At 38.6% G+C, this 24056-nt stretch overlaps 1 protein-coding gene across 4 annotated transcripts in view; it reads left to right on the top strand.

The window, feature by feature from the left end:
* ATRNL1 (attractin like 1) overlaps nt 1-24056 on the top strand; it is a 498126-nt gene that overhangs the window by 118986 nt on the left and 355084 nt on the right. For 3 of the 4 annotated variants that reach the window (XM_053389095.1, XM_053389093.1, XM_053389094.1), the window contains 4 exons: nt 6412-6544; nt 7591-7772; nt 11741-11954; nt 14582-14770. In XM_053389095.1, coding sequence (XP_053245070.1) covers nt 6412-6544; nt 7591-7772; nt 11741-11954; nt 14582-14770 — 718 coding nt within the window. Of the gene's footprint in view, nt 1-6411; nt 6545-7570; nt 7773-11740; nt 11955-14581; nt 14771-24056 lie in introns of those variants that run through there. The other variant, XM_053389096.1, reaches the window with a different exon arrangement.

Genomic DNA, 24056 nt, shown 5'->3' with positions numbered 1-24056 from the left:
TATGGTAAATGAGAATATTAATTTAATCATTTAATTTGTGAGATACAGCAATAGTGACACATTTAGGGATTTGCAATTCTCCACGTTTATAAACGGATATATATATATATATATATATATATATATATATATTCTCCCCACAGTTAACTTTAACATAACAATGTGAATACATTAATGTTTCCTCTTATTACTATTAAGTTGTGTTTTTAAAAAATGTTTTTCTGGCTTCACATGTTTTCTATAGTATATAAAACTGTTAGTAAGAAAATGAAGGGGGAAACATCTACCACTACTTTACTTTTTTAAGTTTTAAAAAAAGATTCCACCTTTGCACCTGCCCCTAACCACCCTGATACATGTTCCCTTGAGAAGAAACATGAAGATTATTATCAAAAGTGATTGACTTTACTTATGTGTTATCGGTGGCATACAGTAGTGCTTTTGACAGCAGAGTAAAATTACTTGCGATAAGGCAAACCCTCTGAAGCACATCAAAATGCTGTGGGTATTTTTCATGAGTTGATAAAAACATTTATAGCAATGATAAATATTTCTCTTTTAAAAGCAAACAAATATTAGAAAAAACTGCATGTAATGATTTTTGAAAAGAAAGTTCCAAATCTCTGGTTATGTGATATTTCATACATGGTGCTTAGAAATGCAAAGGTAAAAAAATCTAGATAGGAAATGAAAAAAAGAGAAGGACTAAAGCAAGAATATTACATTACAAGTATATATCATTTAAGGCCTGTTAGGCAAGGACAGCTGGATAATGAACAGAAATTATACTTTAGACTTTCCCCACATCATATATTATCTTTATTGAGAAAGCAATGAAGCTGAAATTCCAAATAGGTCAGGAATGCTAAACCGCAGAAAACATAGTTGAAATGTAAAGTGTGTTAAAGCTCATCTTGCTTAATCATTTGCTGTTGCCTGCAGCCCACTGTTTTACCTTCAAAAAACAGACCTGGTCCATTTTATACCCTATGGCAGTAGGTACACAGTGCCAGTGTAGCTCTCTGTGTGCACACGATGGGGGGTATATGTGTTCCCAATCTGGGTGTGTGATGGGATTCCTTTCCGCTTGTAGCTGTGTTCAATATACAGAAATGTGGTATAAAACTAGATTACCTCCCAAGCTTGTGAATAATGTGAATGATTTCTTGGCTATTGTAACGTCAGATAATTTGCTAGGGGTTTTTTTGGGTAACGTTAAACCATATCTTTGTATCCAAAAAGGGAAATTCTGGTTGCTTCTGGGATATACAAAGCTCATATATCTTCAGTATAATTCTTGACATTGTGATTGAAATTGTTGCTATTTAGCAAATAGTTTCTAGCAGGCCAGAGCAATCTAAACTATTTGGATTTATTCAGATATAAAAAGGCAACATTATATTAATATACTAGGCACATATTGCTAAATCTATACTAAATTTTAAGATACAGACATTTAATACATCTCCTGCAACTTACTCCCTACACCCAGTTTTTAACTGCAAATTTTGAGTGCAATGTTTCAGGAACTTTAGCTGAGTAGGCTTATTATACATGTTCACTCTATGGAAAACCCTTTCTAGGCAAAGACTGTAACATTGTAACTTGGTATGAATGAGAGGCCAAATACAAATCAGTTCATATAAATTGGGCAAACTAATGGCGTGGTTTGATTTTCCCTGCATTGAACAATGACACTTCCTTTTGTGTTCACATGAACATAGGCAAGCTTATAGGGATGACTCAGAAATATTTACCTGAGTGCCACATAATTTCTTAATGAAAAAAGGACCTTTAGTTGAGATGCTATTCCTTTCTTCACCTGTAATATGAGAAGTCTGGCTCCATGAGTGAAATTCAGCGTTGTGTTCTTCGAATGATTCTGTCTGTGCAAGCATTTCAGCTTGCCAGATGTAATGATTTCCCCTATCCTCACCCGCATTCTGTTTAAGTTATCCCAGCCCCCAAGCCAATTTTTTTTTGGGGGGGGCATGTGGGGTAGGAGAGAAGGGGGGAAAGTGCTATTGCATTAGCAGAAGTCATTGTGCAGGGCTTCCACTGATGTGACTAGTTAGGTGAATCCCATTCCATGACTCCCAGCACACCCTTCTACCTTAACACAAAAGTACATACTTTGGGTGTCGTACTCTACGCTTGCTTAATTCTTCTCCGAACTAAACTTTATTCACATACTTGTTTAGATAATCATTTCTTAGCTTTGAAAGCTGAGACACAAATAAGCCTTGTGTCCATCCAAACAACCCCTTCTCTCAGCCCACTGTGATTAAACCCACAAGTCTTCAATTAAACATATATTCCTGTTTCTATTTCATTCAGATTGGGAAACTATGATTACCTGGGTTAGAACAAGCCAGTACCTTAAACAGTGGTTTTGAAGTTGGTCTAAGGTTCTTCCAAACTTTTTGGCTAAAGGGTAGGTTATAAATGCCTTTAAATAAATATAAACATCAACATTAATAATTATGTCACTCTGAAAAGGAAGGAAGCAACGGGCTGTGTGTGCGTGTGTGGGGACAACGACAATATATCTTATGATCAGCCAAACAAAAAGTCTATAGCTGTATAAAAGATAACTCTTGTTTTGAGATCTAGCAAATCAGGACTCAAGGATGGAATGGAAAAACAAATATGAGGGGAAAGTCTTTCTAGACCTTCTGTAGATAAATGTTGCTGTTTAGATATCTTAGAATCATTGTGCAACTTTTAATAAGAAAACACAAGCATTCACAAAAACTTAGGCAGAAAATGAACTGTCATTTGTAGTGTTGATAAGGAACAAGGGAGTATTTAAAATAGCCAGAAACTGGCATAAACAAACCAAACCTTGAACTATTTCAATAAGTTGGGCAACTGTAGATGCTTCTTCAGATCTTAAGGGGATAAACTAATGAACATACTGAGCTGCTAGCAATTATTTTTGATAAGTCATGTAAAACATTGAAGGCATCAGATTTTTTTGTGGGAGGAGGTGGAACAAACAGTTTCAGTTTTATCAGGATGAAAATATAAGAGCAACTACTGTCATGTGAGTCTAACTGGGTTTTGAAGTGACATTGGGTCCAGGCAGCAGCTTTCTTTACGACTGATTTGAACTGTGGTGCTAACCCCCAATTATTCAGGTGTGGAGAGAAAGTCCTGGGAATAGATGCCAAAAAGTATAGTGCAGAACTTTCCAAACTGTGTGTCGCGACACGTTAGTGTGTCAGCTGCAGTTTGTAGGTTTGTTGCACAAATGCTCCCCACACACCTCTCAGGGCTGGAAAGGGGTTAGTTTAACCTCTGGTTTGCTAGGAAAATTGAAACAAAATTTTTTTTTTCTTCCAGTAGCAACAATTTTTTTTGTTTTGACTATGGCAGACCAACACGGCTACCTTTCTGTAATAGGAAAATTGAATTACTGTGTTGCAAAATGATGCATGTCTAAAAAGTGTGTCACCAACATGAAAAGTTTGGAAAGCTCTGGTGTAGTGGGTCTGTATCATAGATGCTTATGTAGATTCTGCTTTGTGCACATGCAAATTTACCATTCATGAAACAACATCCCACTCAGGAAGATAGTGGGACTTCCTGGAATATCTCTTCCCACTGTGTAAGAAAATATGACAGTTGGAAATTAGTCTGTTTATTCATACCCTTCTATTTATGTATTTTTACACTTACACCTATAATAAAACTTGTGTAACAGATGTTAGCTCCAACTAAGACCTTAGTGTTAACAAGAACCACCTATTGGATTTGCATTTACACTAGGTTACTGAGATTTGTCCAGAAATGAATGTGTAAATTGGATTTAAAGGAAATAAAGCTTGGCAGCAGGTGACTACGGAGAATACAGACAGTAGTTATTAGTAGTTCTTTTTAAAGTCAAACATTGTTAAATAGCCTTTGGTTATCTATAGTCAGAAAACCATACTGTGAAACCAGTAAGAATACTTCCCCCCCCCCAAGCTTTTCTTTTTTACCCTCAATGCTACTTACTACCATATGGGTTCATTTTCGAAAGCAGCCTGAACTTTTCAGGATTTTGATATTGCGATAATGACATGTTAACAAGGAATATTAGGTGAGGACAGTGTTAAGTGAGCAGATGGTGCTTACTTGCAATTTAAAATTCATTGTAATGTACCTCACAGGCAGCATTGTCAATAATGTATAATGGCTGAGCCAAACTAAATGCAAATAGGTATAAAAAGGTCTTCTGAAATTAATCTGTGCATTTTTTACAGGCTTACCTTCTGTCGCTTTGCATATTTTACTCTAGCTAATTGGTTATGCACCTAGCTCTGTAGAGTTCTTATAACAGAACATGGTTGTGTTTCTGTGTTTATATCTAAACACCTTGTAATACCTTTCTTCAATACCTTAAAAATAATTTGTGTTTCATGGTGTATTCCACATGGTTCAATATGATCTTGTCTACAACTGGTATTTTTAAAAATGAATGTAGTATTTAAAAAGGACAGCGTTCCTAATTCTCAATATTAGTACCAACACTGTACTACTGCTATACAGGCAATTGCTTTGTCCATTAAATAATTTTATTTAATAATCTATGTGCTTTTAATTGGCCAAAGAAAAAGATGGCACAGGTCACTTAATTCAAAATATTGCAACGTCAAGATTTCCTACACTTCATTTCTTCCTCCACAAACACTTATCTGTTCTCCCCCACAGAAGGAAACATCACTGTTTCCGTTGTACATATGTTACGGCAGCTGGGTTTTTTCCTTCAAAAACCCCTATCATGTTCCCCCCTTAATCTGTTTTTCTCTGTACACAGCATGCTTCATTCCTTTCAGCTTTTCCCCAGATGTCATACATTCTAAACTTTCCTCATTTTTTGTTGCTTTCTTCTTAAGGCTAACTCTCACTTTACATTTTATGTTCTAGCATGGATGCCTGAGCACAGAATAAACTAAGCTCTAATTAAGTGTGAAGGGAGCACCCAGGTAAAATTTGATGTGTGTCCATTACATTACTTGGAACTGGAGGCCTATGCTTTCTTTTGTTCTTCTATTCCATAACTTTATTTTTCATTTTCTGAAAATACATGTAGCAACAATCCCCATATGCCTCCATTGTTGTTGTTGTTGTCATCATCCATCTGTCTCAGGAAAAATGGAGGAATGTGCCTTTCAGGGTGAAGTCAAATAGTTGGAAGGTTACAATGCCTGCTGTGGCAGTAGAGACCGATATGGGAGAGGTATGTTTTGTTGCAGCTGGGTAGATGAAGTTGTCTGGTTGTGCAGATGCACTATGCCATTTCTTTTCTCTGCATCCTTCCCAATGGTCATTCCTCCTCTGGTCACCGCTATGGATGCAGCCCAGCTTAAGATGGTCAGTAGCTGACCAGTGAGACACGATGATCTCTCCCACTGCCGAAGGCAACCTGTAGCACTTGGACCTTACATCAATCAGACTAATCTTCTAACTTGTAACTACGGCCACCTACATCTGGGCCTGCCCAGATGGCAAGCCCCACCCCCACCCTTGCTGAGGTGGTCCAAAGGAAAGGAAAGCAATACATTTGGCACCAGCTGGGCTGCAGGAGTTCCTGGAAGGAGAGATACACGACATCATCAGACCGCCTTAGTGACTCCACTCCACTTTTGTATAGGGTTTACGTCTTCTGAAAATGCACATGTAGATCTTGACATTTTTTATACAGAAATTGAAAGAAAATAGCAGTTGTGTTATGTGCTAAAGCAGGACCAATATCATTATCTTTATCTCCACAAGCTGCATGAGCCAACGTTGGGGCTGTCCACCTGTCAGTCACCTGATGTCATAATGACATCAGGTGACAATGCCTCTGAAGTGTTTCCAAGCAGTTTAAGTAGAAATCAGATCATTAATCCACAGAAGTGGATGGTTCATAGTTATGCTGGTTTGATGGTAATACTTTAGACCACCAAATGAATTGTGACTATGTACGTCCTTCAACTCAGGCATTCCCAAAGCTAATTGAGCACTCTGTCCACATGACCCTAACCGTCGGGAAAAAAACAAGTTCACTAGCCCAAGAAACAGGTATCTAACATTTATTTATGAAGTAATTATTAGTCTGTGCTGTTTCTAAACAACTGAATGACAGTTGCCAGATTCTTAAAAGCAGTCTTTTAAAAGCTTGTTTTCATTAATATTAGACTTTATTGTTTAATTATTTTTCAGGATTATTTTTAAATGATGAATTTTAAAATTTAGAAAATGGTTGCAATGTATTATTTACCTTCTTTTCTTTAAAAAAAAATGGGTAAGTGCCATGACTTTAACTCTATTAACATTTACCTTCCTATTACTCGTATATTTAGGTCAGTCAGTTCCTTCAGAATTTTTAAGCTTTCTCCATTCTGAGAATTGACATGGTATGTATGTGTGCTTATATTCTAGTCTGTGAAAAACTACACCAAATGTCATGTAAGAAATGAACAGATCTGTAATAAGCTGACAAGCTGTAAAAGTTGTTCACTAAACCTCAACTGCCAGTGGGACCAACGACAGCAAGAATGCCAAGCGTTACCAGGTAAAGGGGAAATAATGTGTTTGAAAATAATTTTTAAAGCATTATTGGGTAAAAGGGGAAGAAATTTCAGATCCATGTTAGGAATGCAGACTTTTCAAAATTCAACACAGAGAACTATAGCCTTGACTACTGGGTGTAATCCATCCAAAATGACAAGGAATAGGCACAAGTTTAGCTGTGTTCTTCTAGATAATATGTTATTTCTGTATAGTTTTCTATGGTATCCACATGCCACCTTCATGTTGATGCAAAGCGTAGTATTGCAAATAATCTTGCACAAATCACAAACCTTATTTTCCTGAGATTTGGCAGTAACCCATTGTATATCACACTGTGCTCCTATTATTGTACTTTTACCTCACCAATTGAAAATGCTAGTTCTGTTGGCTATTCTAATGTAAAGCATTTGTTGCCATGACCTCCTGTTTTACTCTGGAGGAAGTGTATAGGGGAGGAGGTGCTTTTTGTTGAATCTTCCTCCCGCAGATCCCTGTGCTCAAGAAAGTTTTTTGGGGGGATCACCTGGGGGAGCGTGAGGAGTGATGCAGGAAGGGAGAATGGTAAAAAATCCCCTACCTTCCTCCTTGAGCAGGGAGCCTCTGCTGGATCTTGGTTGCTTCTGTGAACAGAAGGAGCCCTTCCATCCATGGAAGTCATACCCTGGTTCTAGCTCAGTGGTTCCCAACCTTTTTTTTGGTCATGCCCCACCAAGCATCTCTAAAATCCTGATTCCCCCCCCCCCCTGTGACATATTATTATTATTGTTATTATTATTATTATTCAAAAAGTGAACTCCTGTTCACATGGAGGAAGCCTAAAAGGCCATTAACTGTTAATAACTCATTCTCGAATTGCCCCCCTTAAAAATCAAATTGCCCCCCCTGTGGGGCTTGTGCCCCACGTTGGGAACCACGGTTCTAGCTGAATATGTAGGTGATGTGCCTTTTAGGTGAACTGTGTTCTGAAAAGATAATTCTGAAGCCTAGTTCTAAATGTGATGTTTTTTTCTTTCACAACTACTTTAAGCTTGTGTAACTCTTTACTAGCTCATCTGTGTGGAGAAGGATGGAATCATGTTGGAGATGCCTGCCTTCGTATAAACTCTAGTCGTGAAAACTATGACAACGCAAGACTTTACTGCTATGGCTTACATGGCATCCTTGCTTCATTAACAACCTCAAAAGAAGTTGAGTTCGTTTTGGATGAAATACAGAAATATACCCTCCAGGTAAGCCGAGTGTCTAATTCATAAGTTCATATATGCAAATGTTTTTGTAAATTTATTTATTTTTTACAATCAAGCGGCTATAAATGAAATGAATGAACGAATGAATGAATAAATAAATAAAAGTAGGTTAATGATTGGTTTTGTTAATTAAATTGATGAAATCCATATACTGTATTTTTCCGTGTATAACACGCCCCCAAGTCCACCCTATGCACTATCCATGTATAAGACGGCCCCAGTTTTTTTTTACATAATTTTAAAGTAAAAAAAACCTCGTCTTATACACGGAAAAAGACAGTACATTTTAAAAGCATTTGCTGTAGTGCACACGGTGGTAATTCTGCCTACAGGATCTCTTGGGATAGTAATTATTTCTAAATGTATAACTCTTCATATAAATGTGCATATCCAAATTTTATGCAAATAATTTGCTTTCGTTTTGAGTTTTTTGTGTTACACATTCCCTCTTTATTGGCAATGCACAAGTGCCCACTCTAAGGAAATGCCTGTTGATGGGACCAGTTAACAAGCTGGAACAAAGAAAACACAAGATCAAAGGGCTAACCTGCACACAGGTTTGCAAAGCAGTTCAGAAGTGAGGACCATAGAATAACCAATGCTTTAGGAAGACACCAGAGCTCAGATCGTGTTGCTTGAGCATGGCTTAGCTAGAATTGGAAACAAGCACCTTTCCTTTTCTCAGAAGGATCCAGTGTTTTAACACATGGGGGAGGTTCACACAGATCTGGCAGCTCCTAGCACTCTCCTTCTGATCCATTGTATCTTCTTCTGAAAGCAAGCAGAGTAGTTCCCGAAGTTCAACACCTAAGAATGCAGTGGCAAGATTTGTGGACAGTTTTGTTTTGACCTGCCTTAATGTAGGTTTGCACACACATATGCTCACACACATATATACAGACACACATCTCTAGATGAAATGGTAAAAGAAGCCTCATGAATCTGAGAATACCGCTGATGACAGCCTGTCGTTTTGACAAGTTTGGTAACTGGAGAAATGGTTGTTTTCATTTTCTGAAATTTCTCAAGGTGACACCGTACCAAACATACCTTTATTCAAATGAATTATGTGTTGAGACACCTAAGCTATATAAATTTGAGATAAGTCACTTGCAGTATACACTACAGGTAGACAAATCCATGCACTTTAAGGAGGTATTTTGGGTCAAATGATTATTTACTTATCAAAAACTTCTAATGAAATGTTACAGTGATTTATGCTTTATCTCGCTTCTGTTCCCCCCCCCAAAAAAGTAATTTCTCTTTCATTCCTATCTCTCTATCCGTCCCATTCCATTTATTGTGTGTAAGTCATTTTGAATGTGCTATCAGTTGCCAGAGAAGCTTGCTGAGATTTCCCTTGATTTCCCTTCATATGCCTGCTCTTTCAGGCTCGAATCATAATGATTTAGGACATACGATTTCATTTCAGATGACTTCTTTGTTACAGATAGTTTAGTAAGGTTCACAAATGTAGGCAGAACAGCTGAGAAATGTCTGCTAATCTGAAATATTTGTGCTTGTTTGAGTCTTAAAACCTTTTCATATTTAAAGCAATGATTTTTGTAAAATAAAAGTTTTTTTGATTAATATAAACTATTTGAAAATAAGAATATAAATGTATGTCTGACTGAATGATGTTTTTATTTAGGAAAGAATAAATGCTTGGATTATTATTATTTATAAAATTTATGTAACTGCACTGTGTCTTCTGCATACCCCTAATGTCATTCACTCAAGCAGCCTCTCATCCATAGAGTTGGAAACCACCTCTCAGCAAAGTAGTAATGTCAGATCTACAGGGCTGCATTAACCTTATATCACGTGTCCTTGTGTGTTTATTTCACATAGCGGGGGTCGGGCCCTCGATCCACAAAGTAGTAATGTCAGATCTACAGGGCTGACACCACTTACTTCATTTCCTCCCTCTTCTGCATGTGATAACCTTGGAGGTTACCATACTCAGGTTATCATGCTCATACTCCAGACTACCCCTCATTTTCTCCATCCTTCCAAAGTTGTGATCTAGGGACGCAGGTGGTGCTGTGGGTTAAACCACAGAGCCTAGGTTCGCTGCTCTGATTCGCCAGAAGCGGCTTAGTCATGCTGGCCACATGACCCGGAAGCTGTACACCAGCTCCCTCGGCCAATAAAGCAAGATGAGCGCCGCAACCTGAGTCGGCCACGACGGGACCTAATGGTCAGGGGTCCCTTTACCTTAAGGATGAATTTTGTATGTGTATTTAAAGGAGAGGCACTCCCTAGATTCAAAACAACAATAAAGACCGAGAAACTGATCCATGCCAGGATTTGACTGAAGACTGTTAGGGGCAGAGTAGGTTGAAGCAACATCAGTGCATTACAGCTGCTTATCCATTGAGTGCTAGTGTTTGTATGGCAAATACCAGTTGAGGGACTGGCCTTGCCTTTGTGAGTTCTGCATGTCTACCTGTAGAGAAGCAAGGTAATTATCTCATCTTCAGAATGAGTTTCAGCTAAATAGATAGTATATACAACAAAATGTTGGGACGCGGGTAGCACTGTGGGTTAAACCACAGAGCCTAGGACTTGCCAATCAGAAGGTCAGCGGTTCAAATCCCCACGACGGGGTGAGCTCCCGTTGCTTGGTCCCTGCTCCTGCCAACCTAGCAGTTCGAAAGCACGTCAAAGTGCAAGTAGATAAAAAGGTACCGCTCTGTCGGGAAAGTAAATGGTGTTTCTGTGCGCTGCTCTGGTTCGCCAGAAGCGGCTTAGTCATGCTGGCCACATGACCCGGAAGCTGTACACCGGCTCCCTCAGCCAATAAAGCGAGATGAGCACCGCAACCCTAGAGTCTGTCACGACTGGACCTAATGGTCAGGGGTCCCTTTACCTTTACAACAAAGTGTTGAATTAAAAGCCAATATAAAAGTTATATATGAAAAGCCTTGTGGAATGAAAATACTTTCAGGGGCTGCCTAAACAAGAAGTGGAGAACCTTTCAGCCCTCCTGATGTTGCTGAACTACAACTTATGTGAGTGCTATCAGGCATGGCCAGTGGCCAGGAATGATAATGAGTTCTAGTTCCGCAACATCTGGAGGGCGAAGGGTTTCCTACACCTAGTTCAGCCTAAAGACAAGGATCATGACTGAACAGTTCACAAGGCTCAACCTAGCTCCTCTCGTACACATTCTGAATATATGGTTATGTGATTCATGTCACCCTACATTCTTTACTAGAGAGTGTATACTGGAAGATAGGATTTTATCAAGAGACACTTATTTACAGTGGATCGTGTTGCATTGCAATATCTGTTCAGCTTCTTTAATCTTATTCTTATCCTCCAATTATGCCCCTTCAAAGAAGGATACAGCAGAGCAGATAATTTAGCCAACACAACACCAATGAACAAATGGTTCAACATCCAGGGCCTGGTGGCCTGTGCTCTCCTTTCTCTTCGGAACATTCTTACCAATGTGGAGGCAGTACTTGTTCCCCATGTTCTTGTGTGTACAATCTGGACCACTAATGTCCTGGTGTTCTGTGTAGCCATATTTGTTTTAGCAACTAGAAGTCATGGGACTGTGAGGTTTAGGCATTGGCCTTCCATCTTGCCTAGTGGAACCTTCCTTGCTTATCTAAGTGGAATGCTTTGTCCTTGTACTCGTTCTATGTAATCTTACAAATGGAAGGCACATATACTGTATATCTGAGACTTTGTGAAAGTGGAATGAAGAGTTTAATCTTGGGTTTAGAGCAGAGTTCACTTTAAGAGAATAGAAGCTTTATACACTGCAGCATTTTTTAGGAAGACCTAATACACAGGATAAAATATGTTCCACATATGCACAAATGTTGAAGAAACCACCACGAATGTATTTGAAACAATACAAAAGAATTGATGAGAGGGCTGAGGAGAGAAAGCAATGCTACTGATTCATGTGATATTCCCCTTTTCATCCTTCACAGAAAATATCACCCTGGGTTGGGCTACGGAAGATCAACATCTCCTATTGGGGATGGGATGATATGTCTCCCTTTACGAACACAACATTGCAGTGGCTTCCTGGAGAACCAAATGACTCTGGATTCTGTGCCTATCTTGAAAGGGCAGAGGTTGCTGGTCTGAAAGCAAATCCATGTACGGCTATGGCCGATGGCCTTGTATGTGAGAAACCTGTTGGTAAGAGAGCTTACCATATTGCAAATATTCTTTTTCGAACAATTTGCTCCAGCATGTTTTCTTTAGTACAGTATGTGCATAATGAATGTTGGAAGAAAGGTTGGTTCAGAGAGAACAGTCTCTTCCTAGTCTGAGATAGTCTTTGAATCCATAGCTTCTTCCTCTGAGAATGGGGAGTCTCTCAATCCAGAGAAACGTTTCATATAGATTTGAAAGCACTTTTCCATTTTTCAGTTTGCATAGCACATTCTAATTCCCTAATCCATACTTTCTGAGTTTCTGAACATGTGCTTTTCAAAGTTCCAATAAGCATTTAAAAACAGCAGTCATGAGTTTAGTTTTAGTGCACGCTAAAATGTATGCTTTATGGAATAAATTAATGTCTGGAAAATTTAATCCTCCTTCCAATACTGGCAGCTGAGTTTTATTAAGTGAGAAGTAAGGAGGAGGATTATCCCAAATAATTTCCAAAATACCTACTAATCTTTTGAAAATAGTTGGGGAATACATAAAATATGTCTTGTAACACATATATTATCCATAGCAGAATATTCATTTTAAGTTTATTAACCTTACCACAAATAAGTTTAAGTGAATTATGTTTCATCTTTTAACCAAAAAATAAATAAATAAATTTTTTTAAAAATGCAGTGGAAAGTCTTATAGTGAGATACCTTGGCAGTGTAAGTTGTTAGTTAACTCTAAAAATGTTTTTAATGGATAGATATGGCAGAAATAGGGCAGTTTTCCATATCACTTCACTTACACTACCTGCAAACATTGAACGTTCTTTCTCTTGAGGGATAAAATTCATCTCTTGAACACTTTTAGAACAGCTAATTTTACTGCAGCTGTTACACCAGCTCCATGAGTATATGAACAGAGTTTCATATAACTAGGGTTGCTATATTTAGATTTCTTTTGCAATATTGAAAAGTGGCTTTTGGATAAATCTATTGTAAAGATTTTTTTTGAAGCTTGGTAGAAAGGACTGAGCCTCTCTACTGTCATTAGATGGAGGTATGATGCTGTAGAATAGAGAAGATCAAACAGAAATAGATCAACTCTTCTGTTTTGGGAATGAGGAGCCACAGTTGTTTGGCATAAATATATCCTATAAAGGGAAACATCATAGGAACATGTTCTCTATACACTAGATTTGAATGTGATTGACATGTAAAACCATGATGGTAAACAGCCATATGTATTTTATGCTATCAAACCCTAAATTCAGCATGGTTACAGGTGATTGTGTGAGTCCATTAGGAATAGTTTGTTGTTAAATTAGTACTATAAAAAAATTGAAGTTTAAAGCAACACAATTGGATGATTTACATAATTTTCTTTCCTATGCTCTCACATATAAAGAAGGAGCTTGTCATGGAAACTACTAAATATCATAAATAAAACATGAATTCTACAAATTGTTTGCTTACTTATGCACACATTTGTACTATCGAAAATGATGAAGCTATCAAAGTTACTGCATTTTTTGTTTCATGATATTGATTCTCTGGATATAACTGTCTGCATTTTGGAACAATAGATGCATAGATGGTGTGATCTTGGTTTTTTTCCTATAAAAAGACAGGAACTACAATTTAAGTGTGGATGTTAGATGCTTTTTGAAGCATAGAACTCTTTGCAGTTGCCAATTTTTCTTCTATTGCAAATTTTATGCTCTTTTGAGAATCTTTGCTGCCTTTCTTAGTTTTATTATAAAGCAATTGCTAATAAACTCAAATTTCAAAACAGTGGAACAATTTGCAAGATCCTTTCTCTTTTTATTTTGGAATGTTGCCTTCCAGAAAACTGGAATAATGTTTGTCATGTATAAAACATTAGGTAATTCATCAGGTGGTTAAGGATATAGACTGCTGTGCATTAATAATAAAAGGTATGCTTCTGTGGGCAGTATGTAATTGGGAATTACTCTGTTCTCATACTTCAGTTGTTTGACAGCAAAGCATATATATATATATAGTACATTTCTACCTCTCTGTTTTATATAACTAGTTGATTCAGTTTCCTGAGCAATGCATGATTCCAAGCGAGACAGAATGCATCCTGTGCTGAAAAATATTCTCTTTTATGTTTAAAAAAATGTTTCTCTTGTTTTTGAATTTTTAGCGACTGCAAATATATACAGCAGGGGGCAGATGTTCACTTGACAAATCATACTTTTAGACAAAATGCACACTGTTTAAGGGAGAATGTATCACCAGTGAAGTAAATAGCTATTGCTTATGCACTATTTAACAAATGCAGTAGAACCAAAAGGTAATGCCTCACTGTACCTATTCAAGTATACACAGTCAAGGTTTACAATATGTGTATGGCTTACTATGTCACATATACTAATAACTGAAGAAAAGGATAATGGCTTGTATATTATATTTTTCCTTGAAAAAAATGCAGCCCAGATTGTAGAAGGAACAGTGTGAATTATTATAAATGCAGCCAAAAAACCCTAAACAAAACACAAAGAGCAAGACCCTACATGTAGCAAAGTGAAAGCATTCCTGACTAAAGCAAAGGAAAAATATTTGTGTAGTATCATATATACTCATATAACATGAGTTTGGGAAAAATACTGAAATTCTACTTTCACTTTCTTTCTCCTTCAGTTAGTCCAAATCAAAATGCAAGGCCCTGCAAAAAGCCGTGTTCCTTAAGGACGACGTGTTCAAACTGCACAAGCAGTGGCATGGAGTGCATGTGGTGTAGCAGCACAAAGCGATGTGTTGATTCAAATGCCTACATAATCTCCTTTCCATATGGGCAGTGTCTAGAGTGGCAGACTACCACCTGTTCTCGTAAGTACTTTTGTGAAATGAAGATTGCTAATTATGGTAATGAGTTGAAGTACAAAACTTATATAACAAGCGGGACCTGCTAGAAAACGTTGCATTGTGGATTGCTCCTGTTCCAGGTTCTAGTTAAGTCTTTTCATTCTCTTTACCAATGTTCATGTTGCGCCCCGCCCCCTGCCCCCAGGTTAGCAAGCATTCTGTTCCAACTAAGCATGTTCAATCCGCATGGAACTGTGTGCGCACTCTAAAGTTGCAAACTTTGGAATTCTTCCATGTCTGCTGATACCTCCCTCTTGTTTGTGGGTGATGCCCTTTTGCCCATAAAACAATGGAGTTTGTAGTTTCCTTTGGCTACTTACTGAGAAGAAGTGTTTGGATCTCATATCCCGCTTTGTCATTACCTGAAGGAGTCTCAAAGCGGCTAACATTCTCCTTTCCCTTCCTCCCCCACAACAAACACTCTGTGAGGTGAGTGGGGCTGAGAGACTTCAGAGAAGTGTGACTGGCCCAAGGTCACCCAGCAGCTGCATGTGGAGGAGCAGGGAATCGAACCCGGTTCACCAGATTACGAGTCCACCGCTCTTAACCACTACACCACACTGGCTCTGAGTCTGTAACTATGCTGAAATTTGAACTGATCATTCTTTTAGCCATACTCCTAGGTGAAAACTTATAAGTTTGTATGTGGGAGCTCCAAAATTCATTTCCCACATTTCTGTTTAGTAGGGTAACAGGCTTAGAATGACCTCTGCTTGAGATCTTGGGGAACCACTAGCAGTCAGGATGGCGATACTGTCTAGGTCAACCTTTCTCAACCTTGGGTCCCTAGATGTTGTTGGACTACAACTCCCATCATTCCTAGCCAGCATGGCCAGTTGTCAGGGATTATGGGAGCTGTTGTTCAAGAACATCTGAGGACCTAAGGTTGAGAAAGTCTGGTCTAGGCAGACCAATGGTCAATAGGAACTTTATTTTCTAACCATTAGCCACTCTGGAATGTTTCATCAATCATTTTTAGTGTTCTAGTAAAGCAAATGCATAGTTGTACTCTGTCTATGCTCTAGTAATCTTGTCCTTCTTTTTTCTCCATCGCAACTACCTGTAAATCAGGGATAGCTTTCGTAGCAAAGCAAAGTTAGACCACTCCTGGGGCCAATCACGTCAATCTGACATTCTTCAGTAAATGTGTTGGCGATTCTGTGGCCTGAACTGTGTTCTGAGACTACGGTATAAGCTATGGTATAAGCTAGGGAACTACTGTGGACTGTATAAGTTCTCAGGCGTCATACCTCACATCAGCTGAGGAAGGAAACAGAGCTGCAAAACATTGGCCTTTGGCAATGGGCAGACTGTACAGAGCTCATGGATTGGATAGGCTTAATATAATTACAAAGAAACTGGAGTTTTGTCCTTGCCTGGTCAATCCTTAACTAATGATACATCTAGTTTCTGAGTGGGAGAAGTGGGTTGGTTTTGCTTGACCTAAATGGAAATACAGAGGCATCTGCTTGTAACATGAATAATGTCATATGGCCTAGATGCCATTGGACCTATCCTACGTGGTTCACAAGGTACCTTTTGCTTCCTTTACCAACCCAATTTTCAGCTTCAACCATTAAAGTTAGGAGTCCTAAGCTAGAGAAGAGCCCCTTCTCTCTTGGTCTGTATTCTGGTATGCTTGGTCACGTGCCTGACTTGTACCTTACACAAGTTCACTCTTATCGAGCTGAGTAAGGAAGATCCCACCGCAGCTTCTACGTTTGTCAAAACTCTGCAGAGCTACCTGACAAACTTATATCTTTGTAGAAATCAAGTTGCACATGGCATATAAGCCTTGTTTTTGTGTCTTGGAGTTTTCTGGGATGTGTGTATGCTGTGTTAAGCTCTATATTTAAAAGACCTTTCTGTGTATTTAGTTGAAGGCCATCCAGCTTTCTTGCATGCAAGAAGAACAGCAAAAAACTATGTTTAATTTAGTTGTCATTTGAGGCAGGTCTATAAAATTTTATATTAAATAAACCTAATGGGATTTCTTGCATGTCAGTTCAATATCATATGTAAGAAGCTCTCTCTGAAATTGTATTTTCTATCCAGCCAATACAAAAAATTAAATTTCCATAAGACATTTTATCAGAACCTAGCTATTTAAAGTTTGAGAGCAAAGAAAACAAAAACAAAACTGTAAAATGCATTTTTCCTATGACTTGCATCTGAAACAAACATTTCGTAAATGAATTTTTTAAAGTCTTGCTCATTTGCACAGAAAATGTCTGTCTATCTAGTAAGAGTGGGGAGAACTTTGTGTCATTTTTCATAGCAGTATATTTGATTAAAGACTGCAGTAGGTATTTGATAACACCATAAATGTCAGTGTGTAAGAGCAAATTTTCCACATAAACTGTGTGAATGAGACTATTTATATATTTTCATAGCTGTGAATACATTTTCATATTCATTTTCACAGCTAAGAAGGAAAATAAAACATTTACTTATTGAAGGCAATTAAGTCACAATAAAAATGTGAAGCTTTGAGAACATCTATTCCTGGGGAATATACTTATGGCTGCCTTATAAATGCAGGAAAGGGTTCCTCAGTATTATGAAACATGCAAGGGTGGAGACTAATAAAGCAGGAAATCCCCGTTGGTATACTACTGCAAGAAAATCACCACAAGTCTTCCATATGAATTGACTCAGATCCAGCAATCATCATCTGAGGCCCTTCTTCATGTGCCTCTTCCATGAGCGGTCTGGAGGGTGGCAACACAAGAACAAGTGTTTCTGCTGTTTGTGGAACTCTCTCCCAAGGGAGGCTTGCCGGGGGCCTTCATTACATTTCTTTAGGCACCACGTGAAAATGTTTTTTCTTCAACCAGGCGTTTGGCCGATAAACATTCTATGGCGTGTGTGTGTGTGTGTGTGTGTGTATGTAGGGGTTATTGGTTTGTTTCTGCTTCATTATGTGTTTTGTTTTCTCATTTTGCATTTTTCAGTTGTGAACTACCCTGGGATCTTCAGATGAAGGGTGGTATACAAATAAAATAATGATAATACTACTAATTGCATCACTAAAGTCCTTAACCATTTTTGTTTTGGAACTCAAATACTGGCGGTGGGCTCTTTCAAAGCTAGATATGTGGCTATAACCATAGCTAAAAATTATGCTATTGTTAATGGTATCTTGGGGCACAGTGTGTAATATATTGATTACATATTATGCCAGTTAGGATACATTATATAAATAGTATTATGAAGTCCCTATGATGGAGGAGGTGCAATGAGAGGCACACTTTTTCCACATGTGGTGGCATTGTCCCTTATTAGCCGCCTTAAGTTATTATATTATCTAACATTGCCAAAAAAAGTTGTATAGCCTTGCCTGGCCTTAACTGTTTTATAAAACACAGAGAATTAAAAAAAACACAACTAATTGTGTTTTAATTAGCACTTGCAGAACAGGAACATGCTAAAAACTGGAAGTGAGCTTCAGGTGTTTTCATATCAACTGGGCTTAATAGAATATGGAATATAGCCCTGGCAGAAAATCACGAATCAAAACATGCTACACAAAGGTTTAATCAAGCAGGATTTATTAGTGGAAACTAATGTTTGTTGCATCTGCCACAGGGTGCAGCAGTCCATTCATTCTGACTGCTTCACAGGTAAAATTTTAGTGATATTCCTTTCAGTTAAACAGTTTTATTAGACCACACAGCAGACTACCTGACACGTGCATGATACACTTTGCCATGCATGGTGTTTTTTGTTTTTACTTTTGGAATACTTGCTGTAGTTCAGTTGTTTCCTTTTGCTTTTGTTTTAAGAAGAAAATAAAATAGATTAATATAAAAGCACAACCAAAACAAAATGCATCATGGGAGACGGTTAATTTCATTGTTTCCAGTATTGTTATTCCACAAATTTATAAGCACATACGTACTAGGGAAGGGCCATAGCTGGTGGAGTACCTGCTTTGCATGTAGAAGCTCCCAGGTTCAATATCCGACACCTACAGGTAGGACTCAGAGAGGTTTCAACCTGAAATCCTGGAGAGCCACTGCTGGTCAGTTTTGTCAATACTGAGCTAGATGGACCAATGGTCTGAGTTAGTATAATGTAGCTTCTTAACAAATATTGCATCACATATAACTGTTTATTCTTAACTGTAGTTTACTGGAACAAACTGTCTCCAAGTCATGGTTTATTTCAGTAAACTATAGTGAAGATTCTTGTACTTGTCCTCCGCTCTTCCTCAGTAGCATGTTGGACGCCTTCTGACCTGAGGGGCTCATCTTCCAGCGTCATAACTTTTATATGCCTGTTGTCTTTGTCCATGGAGTTTTCTTGGCAGGGATACTGGAGTGGCTTGCCGGTTCCTCCTCCAGGTGGATCACGTTTGGTCAAAACTCTCCACTATGACCTGTTCATTTTGGGTGCCCTGCTCGGCATAGTTCATAGCTTCTCTGAGTTATTCAAGCCCCTTCGCCATGGCAAGTCAGTGATCCATGAAGGGGAGAAGAATGTTCACAAGTAGATCCAGAACTGATGAAGCGGCTGGGCCAAAGCCGAAAGGACGCTCAGTTGCGGATATGCCTGGAAGCGAAAGGAAAGTCCAATGCTGTAAAGAAAAATATTGCATAGGAACCTGGAATGTAAGAACCATGAACCTGGGTAAGTTGGACGTGGTCAAAAATGAGATGGCAAGAATAAATATTGACATCCTGGGCATCAGTGAACTAAAATGGACGGGAATGGGCGAATTCAGTTCGGATGACCATCATATCTACTACTGTGGACAAGAAACCCACAAAAGAAATGGAGTGGCCCTCATAGTCAACAAAAGAGTGGCGAAAGCTGTACTGGGATACAATCTCAAAAATGATAGAATGATCTCGACACGAATCCAAGGCAGACCTTTTAACATCACAGTAATCCAAGTTTATGCACCAACTACTGGTGCTGAAGAAACTGAAATTGACCAATTCTATGAAGACTTACAACACCTTATAGAAGTGACACCAAAGAAGGTCTCATTATAGGGGATTGGGATGCTAAAGTAGGGAATCAAGAGATAAAAGGAACAACTGGCAAGTTTGGCCTTGGAGATCAAAACGAAGCAGAGCAAAGGCTAATAGAGTTCTGTCAAGAGAACAAGCTGGTCATCACAAACACGCTTTTCCAACAACACAAGAGACGACTCTACACATGGACATCACCAGATGGGCAGCATCGAAATCAGATTTGATTATATTCTCTGCAGCCAAAGATGGAGAAGGTCTAAACTGGAGCTGACTATGGCTCAGATCATCAGCTTCTTATAGCAAAATTCAAGCTTAAACTGAAGAAAGTAGGAAAAACCACTGGGCCGGTAAGATGCAATCTAAATCAAATCCCTTATGAATACACGGTGGAAGTGAGGAACAGGTTTAAGGATTTAGATTTGCTGGACAGAGTGCCTGAAGAACTATGGGTGGAGGCTCGCAACATTATACAGGAGGCAGCAACTAAAACCATCCCAATGAAAAGGAAATGCAAGAAAGCAAAGTAGCTATGTAACGAGGCCTTACAAATAGCGGAAGAGAGAAGGCAAGCAAAATGCGAGGGAGATAGTGAAAGATACAGGAAATTGAATGCAGATTTCCAAAAAATAGCAAGGAGAGACAAGAAGGCCTTCTTAAACGAGCAATGCAAAGAAATAGAGGAAAACAACAGAATGGGAAGAACCAGAGATCTGTTCAAGAAAATTGGAGATATGAAAGGAACATTTCGTACAAAGATTACCATAATAAAGGACAAAAGTGGTAAGGACCTAACAGAAGCAGAAGACATCAAGAAGAGGTGGCAAGAATACATAGAGGAATTATACCAGAAGGATATGGATGGCTCATACACCCCAGGTAGTGTGGTTGCTGACCTTGAGCCAGACATCCTAGAGAGTGAAGTCAAATGGGACTTAGAAAGCACTGCAAATAACAAGGCCAGTGGAAGTGATGGTATTCCAGCCGAACTATTTAAAAATTTAAAAGATGATGCTGTTAAGATGCTACACTCAATATGCCAGCAAGTTTGGAAAACGCAGCAGTGGCCAGAGGATTGGAGAAGATCAGTCTACATCCCAATCCCAAAGAAGGGCAGTGCCACAGAATGCTCCAACTACCGCACAATTGCACTCATTTCACACACTAGCAAGGTTATGCTTAAAATTCTACAAGGAAGGCTCAAGCAGTATGTGGATCGAGAACTCCCAGAAGTGCAAGCTGGATTTCGAAGAGTCAGAGGAACCAGAGACCAAATTGCAAACATGCGCTGGATTATGGAGAAAGCTAGAGAGTTCCAGAAAGACATCTACTTCTGCTTCATTGACTATGCAAAAGCCTTTGACTGTGTCAACCACAGCAAACTATGGCAAGTTCTTAAAGAAATGGGAGTGCCTGATCACCTCATCTGTCTCCTGAGAAATTTCTATGTGGGACAAGAAGCTACAGTTAGAACTGGATATGGAACAACTGATTGGTTCAAAATTTGGAAAGGAGTACGGCAAGGCTGTATATTGTCTCCCTGCTTATTTAACTTATATGCAGAATTCATCATGCGAAAGGCTAGGCTGGATGAATCCCTAGCCGGAATTAAGATTGCCAGAAGAAATATCAACAACCTCAGATACACAGATGACACAACCTTGATGGCAGAAAGTGAGGAGGAATTAAAGAACCTTTTATTGAGGGCGAAAGAGGAGAGTGCAAAATATGGTCTGAAGCTCAACATCAAAAAAACGAAGATCATGGCCACTGGTCCCATCACCTCCTGGCAAATAGAAGGGGAAGAAATGGAGGCAGTGAGAGATTTTACTTTCTTGGGCTCCATGATCACTGCAGATGGTGACAGCAGCCATGAAATTAAAAGACGCCTGCTTCTTGGGAGAAAAGCAATGACAAACCTAGACAGCATCTTAAAAAGTAGAGACATCACCTTGCCAACAAAGGTCCGTATAGTAAAAGCTATGGTTTTCCCAGTAGTGATGTATGGAAGTGAGAGCTGGACCATAAAGAAGGATGATCGCCGAAGAATTGATGCTTTTGAATTATGGTGCTGGAGGAGACTCTTGAGAGTCCCATGGACTGCAAGAAGATCAAACGCATCCATTCTTAAGAAAATCAGCCCTGAGTTCTCACTGGAAGGACAGATTGTGAAGCTGAGGCTCCAATACTTTGGCCACCTCATGAGAAGAAAAGACTCCCTGGAAAAGACCCTGATGTTGGGAAAGATGGAGGGAACAAGGAGAAGGGGACGACAGAGGATGAGATGGTTGGATAGTGTTCTCGAAGCTACCAGCATGAGTTTGACCAAACTGTGGGAGGCAGTGGAAGACAGAAGTGCCTGGCATGCTCTGGTCCATGGGGTCACGAAGAGTCGGACATGACTAAACGACTAAACAGCAACATAGTGAAGATTAATTTAGGTTTGGGGTATAACCCTAAACTTTGGTTTAGAACTGAAGAAAGAAGCGAGGCTTTCAATCTCCACACAGCTGTGCCAGAGGAAGGTGTGTGTGGAGGGAATATAGGAGCCTGAGGTTCATGCATGTAATGGTAAGCCAAAGTTGAGCAACTTAACACATACCTTTTCTTTGTGCTTTGTATTATTATTGTTTATTGTCACAGGACAGTTCACAGCATCAAAATACATAATGAGAACACAAAATACATAATAAAAGTAAGAACAAAAACAAATCAATAACCTCCCTTCGAAAGGACATTGAATGATAATCAGCCAAAGGCCTGGTTAAAGAGAAATGTTTTCGCTTGGTGCCTATGTAGTTTATATTATATCTGCTTATTATTTCATCCTATTTCTACAGTATCACATGAATGCTGTGGGAAAGCATTGACATACAAAGTATGAAAGGCTTGTGTTTGCTCCTTTTGTTCTGTATAGAAGTGCAATAGTAGCATGGCACCATTTACTATAGTGGTGATTAAGTAGTATGTTCATCAAGCTAAAGTCACCCTCTGCTGTTCTTTGGATTGGGAGAAGAGAGAAGAGGATTTTAAAGAGCCAGCTTTCAATCCCATTTCTCCTTTATATTTTTCACATGCAGATCCCTGCCCTCAATTGCTCATTCTTCAAATCCCAAAGGGACTGTGTATCTGTCGCATTCTGCATTTTGATCTCATGTTTACAAAAGTGGGGTAGTTATAGGCTTTTCCCCACAAATGTATAATTTTGTCTAAGAACAAAAAAAAAAAGGTTTGCCACAGACTAGACTCACTAGTTTATTATGCAAGGACTTCAATACAAGAATTTTCTACTTCATCAGATATATTAGCATTCCAAAGAGCACTGTGGTATTATGGGGAAAACAGTGGATGACTGCCAAGAAATATGTAGTTAGCTCCTTAGGTTTTCCTTCTAAAGGAGTGAATGCTGCTACAGCATCAGTAATTTTTGTTAATGCTTTCCTTTAATAGCAGGACAGGATGTTACCATTCTACTGTTTATTGTTTCTGCACTATGGTTTAGCATCCCTGCTGTTCTGGAGGGCATTGTGTTCTCTTAATGTCAATAATGGTAATATAAATCCAGGGTCAACAAGAGTGATGTGTTTTAATAGAAATATTTTCTATTAAAAATGTGCTATAATAAGAACGAAGAAACTTTCTTAAATCTGTATCTGCAAATGGCTCGTATGCTAGTACTATTATTATGAAATCATTTCTGATCTGAAAAATAACAGACTGATAGAAGGCAGTCCAGAGAGAACCTTTAATCATAAATGTAAGAAACTTAAGTAGAAGCAGAGGTTTATATAAATGCCACCATTTTGGCCCACATGTAGAATAGTTGGTTTGTTTATATACATTGTATTGCACTTTCCATAAAACCATTGTGCCCATAGTGCATCAAAAACTATGTTACAACAGTCTAAATACAAGAATAGCATGTATTATATGTAATACAAATTGTATTAACCATAATATCAGTTATACTAGCCATGTTACCTAATATAAAATTACATATGTTATTCATAGTATAAAATATGCATTGAAAACCCATTTACATAATCTAAAAATGGTAATATATAAAATACTGAGTTCATTAAGAATTCATAAGATCGTTAAAGGAGCTCCGCTGGATGAGACAGAAGACCTATCTAGTCTTGAAACTCTTCTTGTAAAATGCCCATGGGAAGCAGGGCATGATGGCTATAGCCCAGATTTATTTCAAACAGGTCAATTTTATGAAAAGTATAAAACAGGGTGTTATCTAGTTGGGGCATTCCGCTTGCACA

The sequence above is a fragment of the Podarcis raffonei genome, chromosome 5 (assembly GCF_027172205.1).
Source record: "Podarcis raffonei isolate rPodRaf1 chromosome 5, rPodRaf1.pri, whole genome shotgun sequence".
Classification (NCBI taxonomy): domain Eukaryota; kingdom Metazoa; phylum Chordata; class Lepidosauria; order Squamata; family Lacertidae; genus Podarcis; species Podarcis raffonei.
The sequence above is the reverse complement of the archived record's forward strand: the minus strand, read 5'-3'. Positions and strand labels throughout refer to the sequence as shown.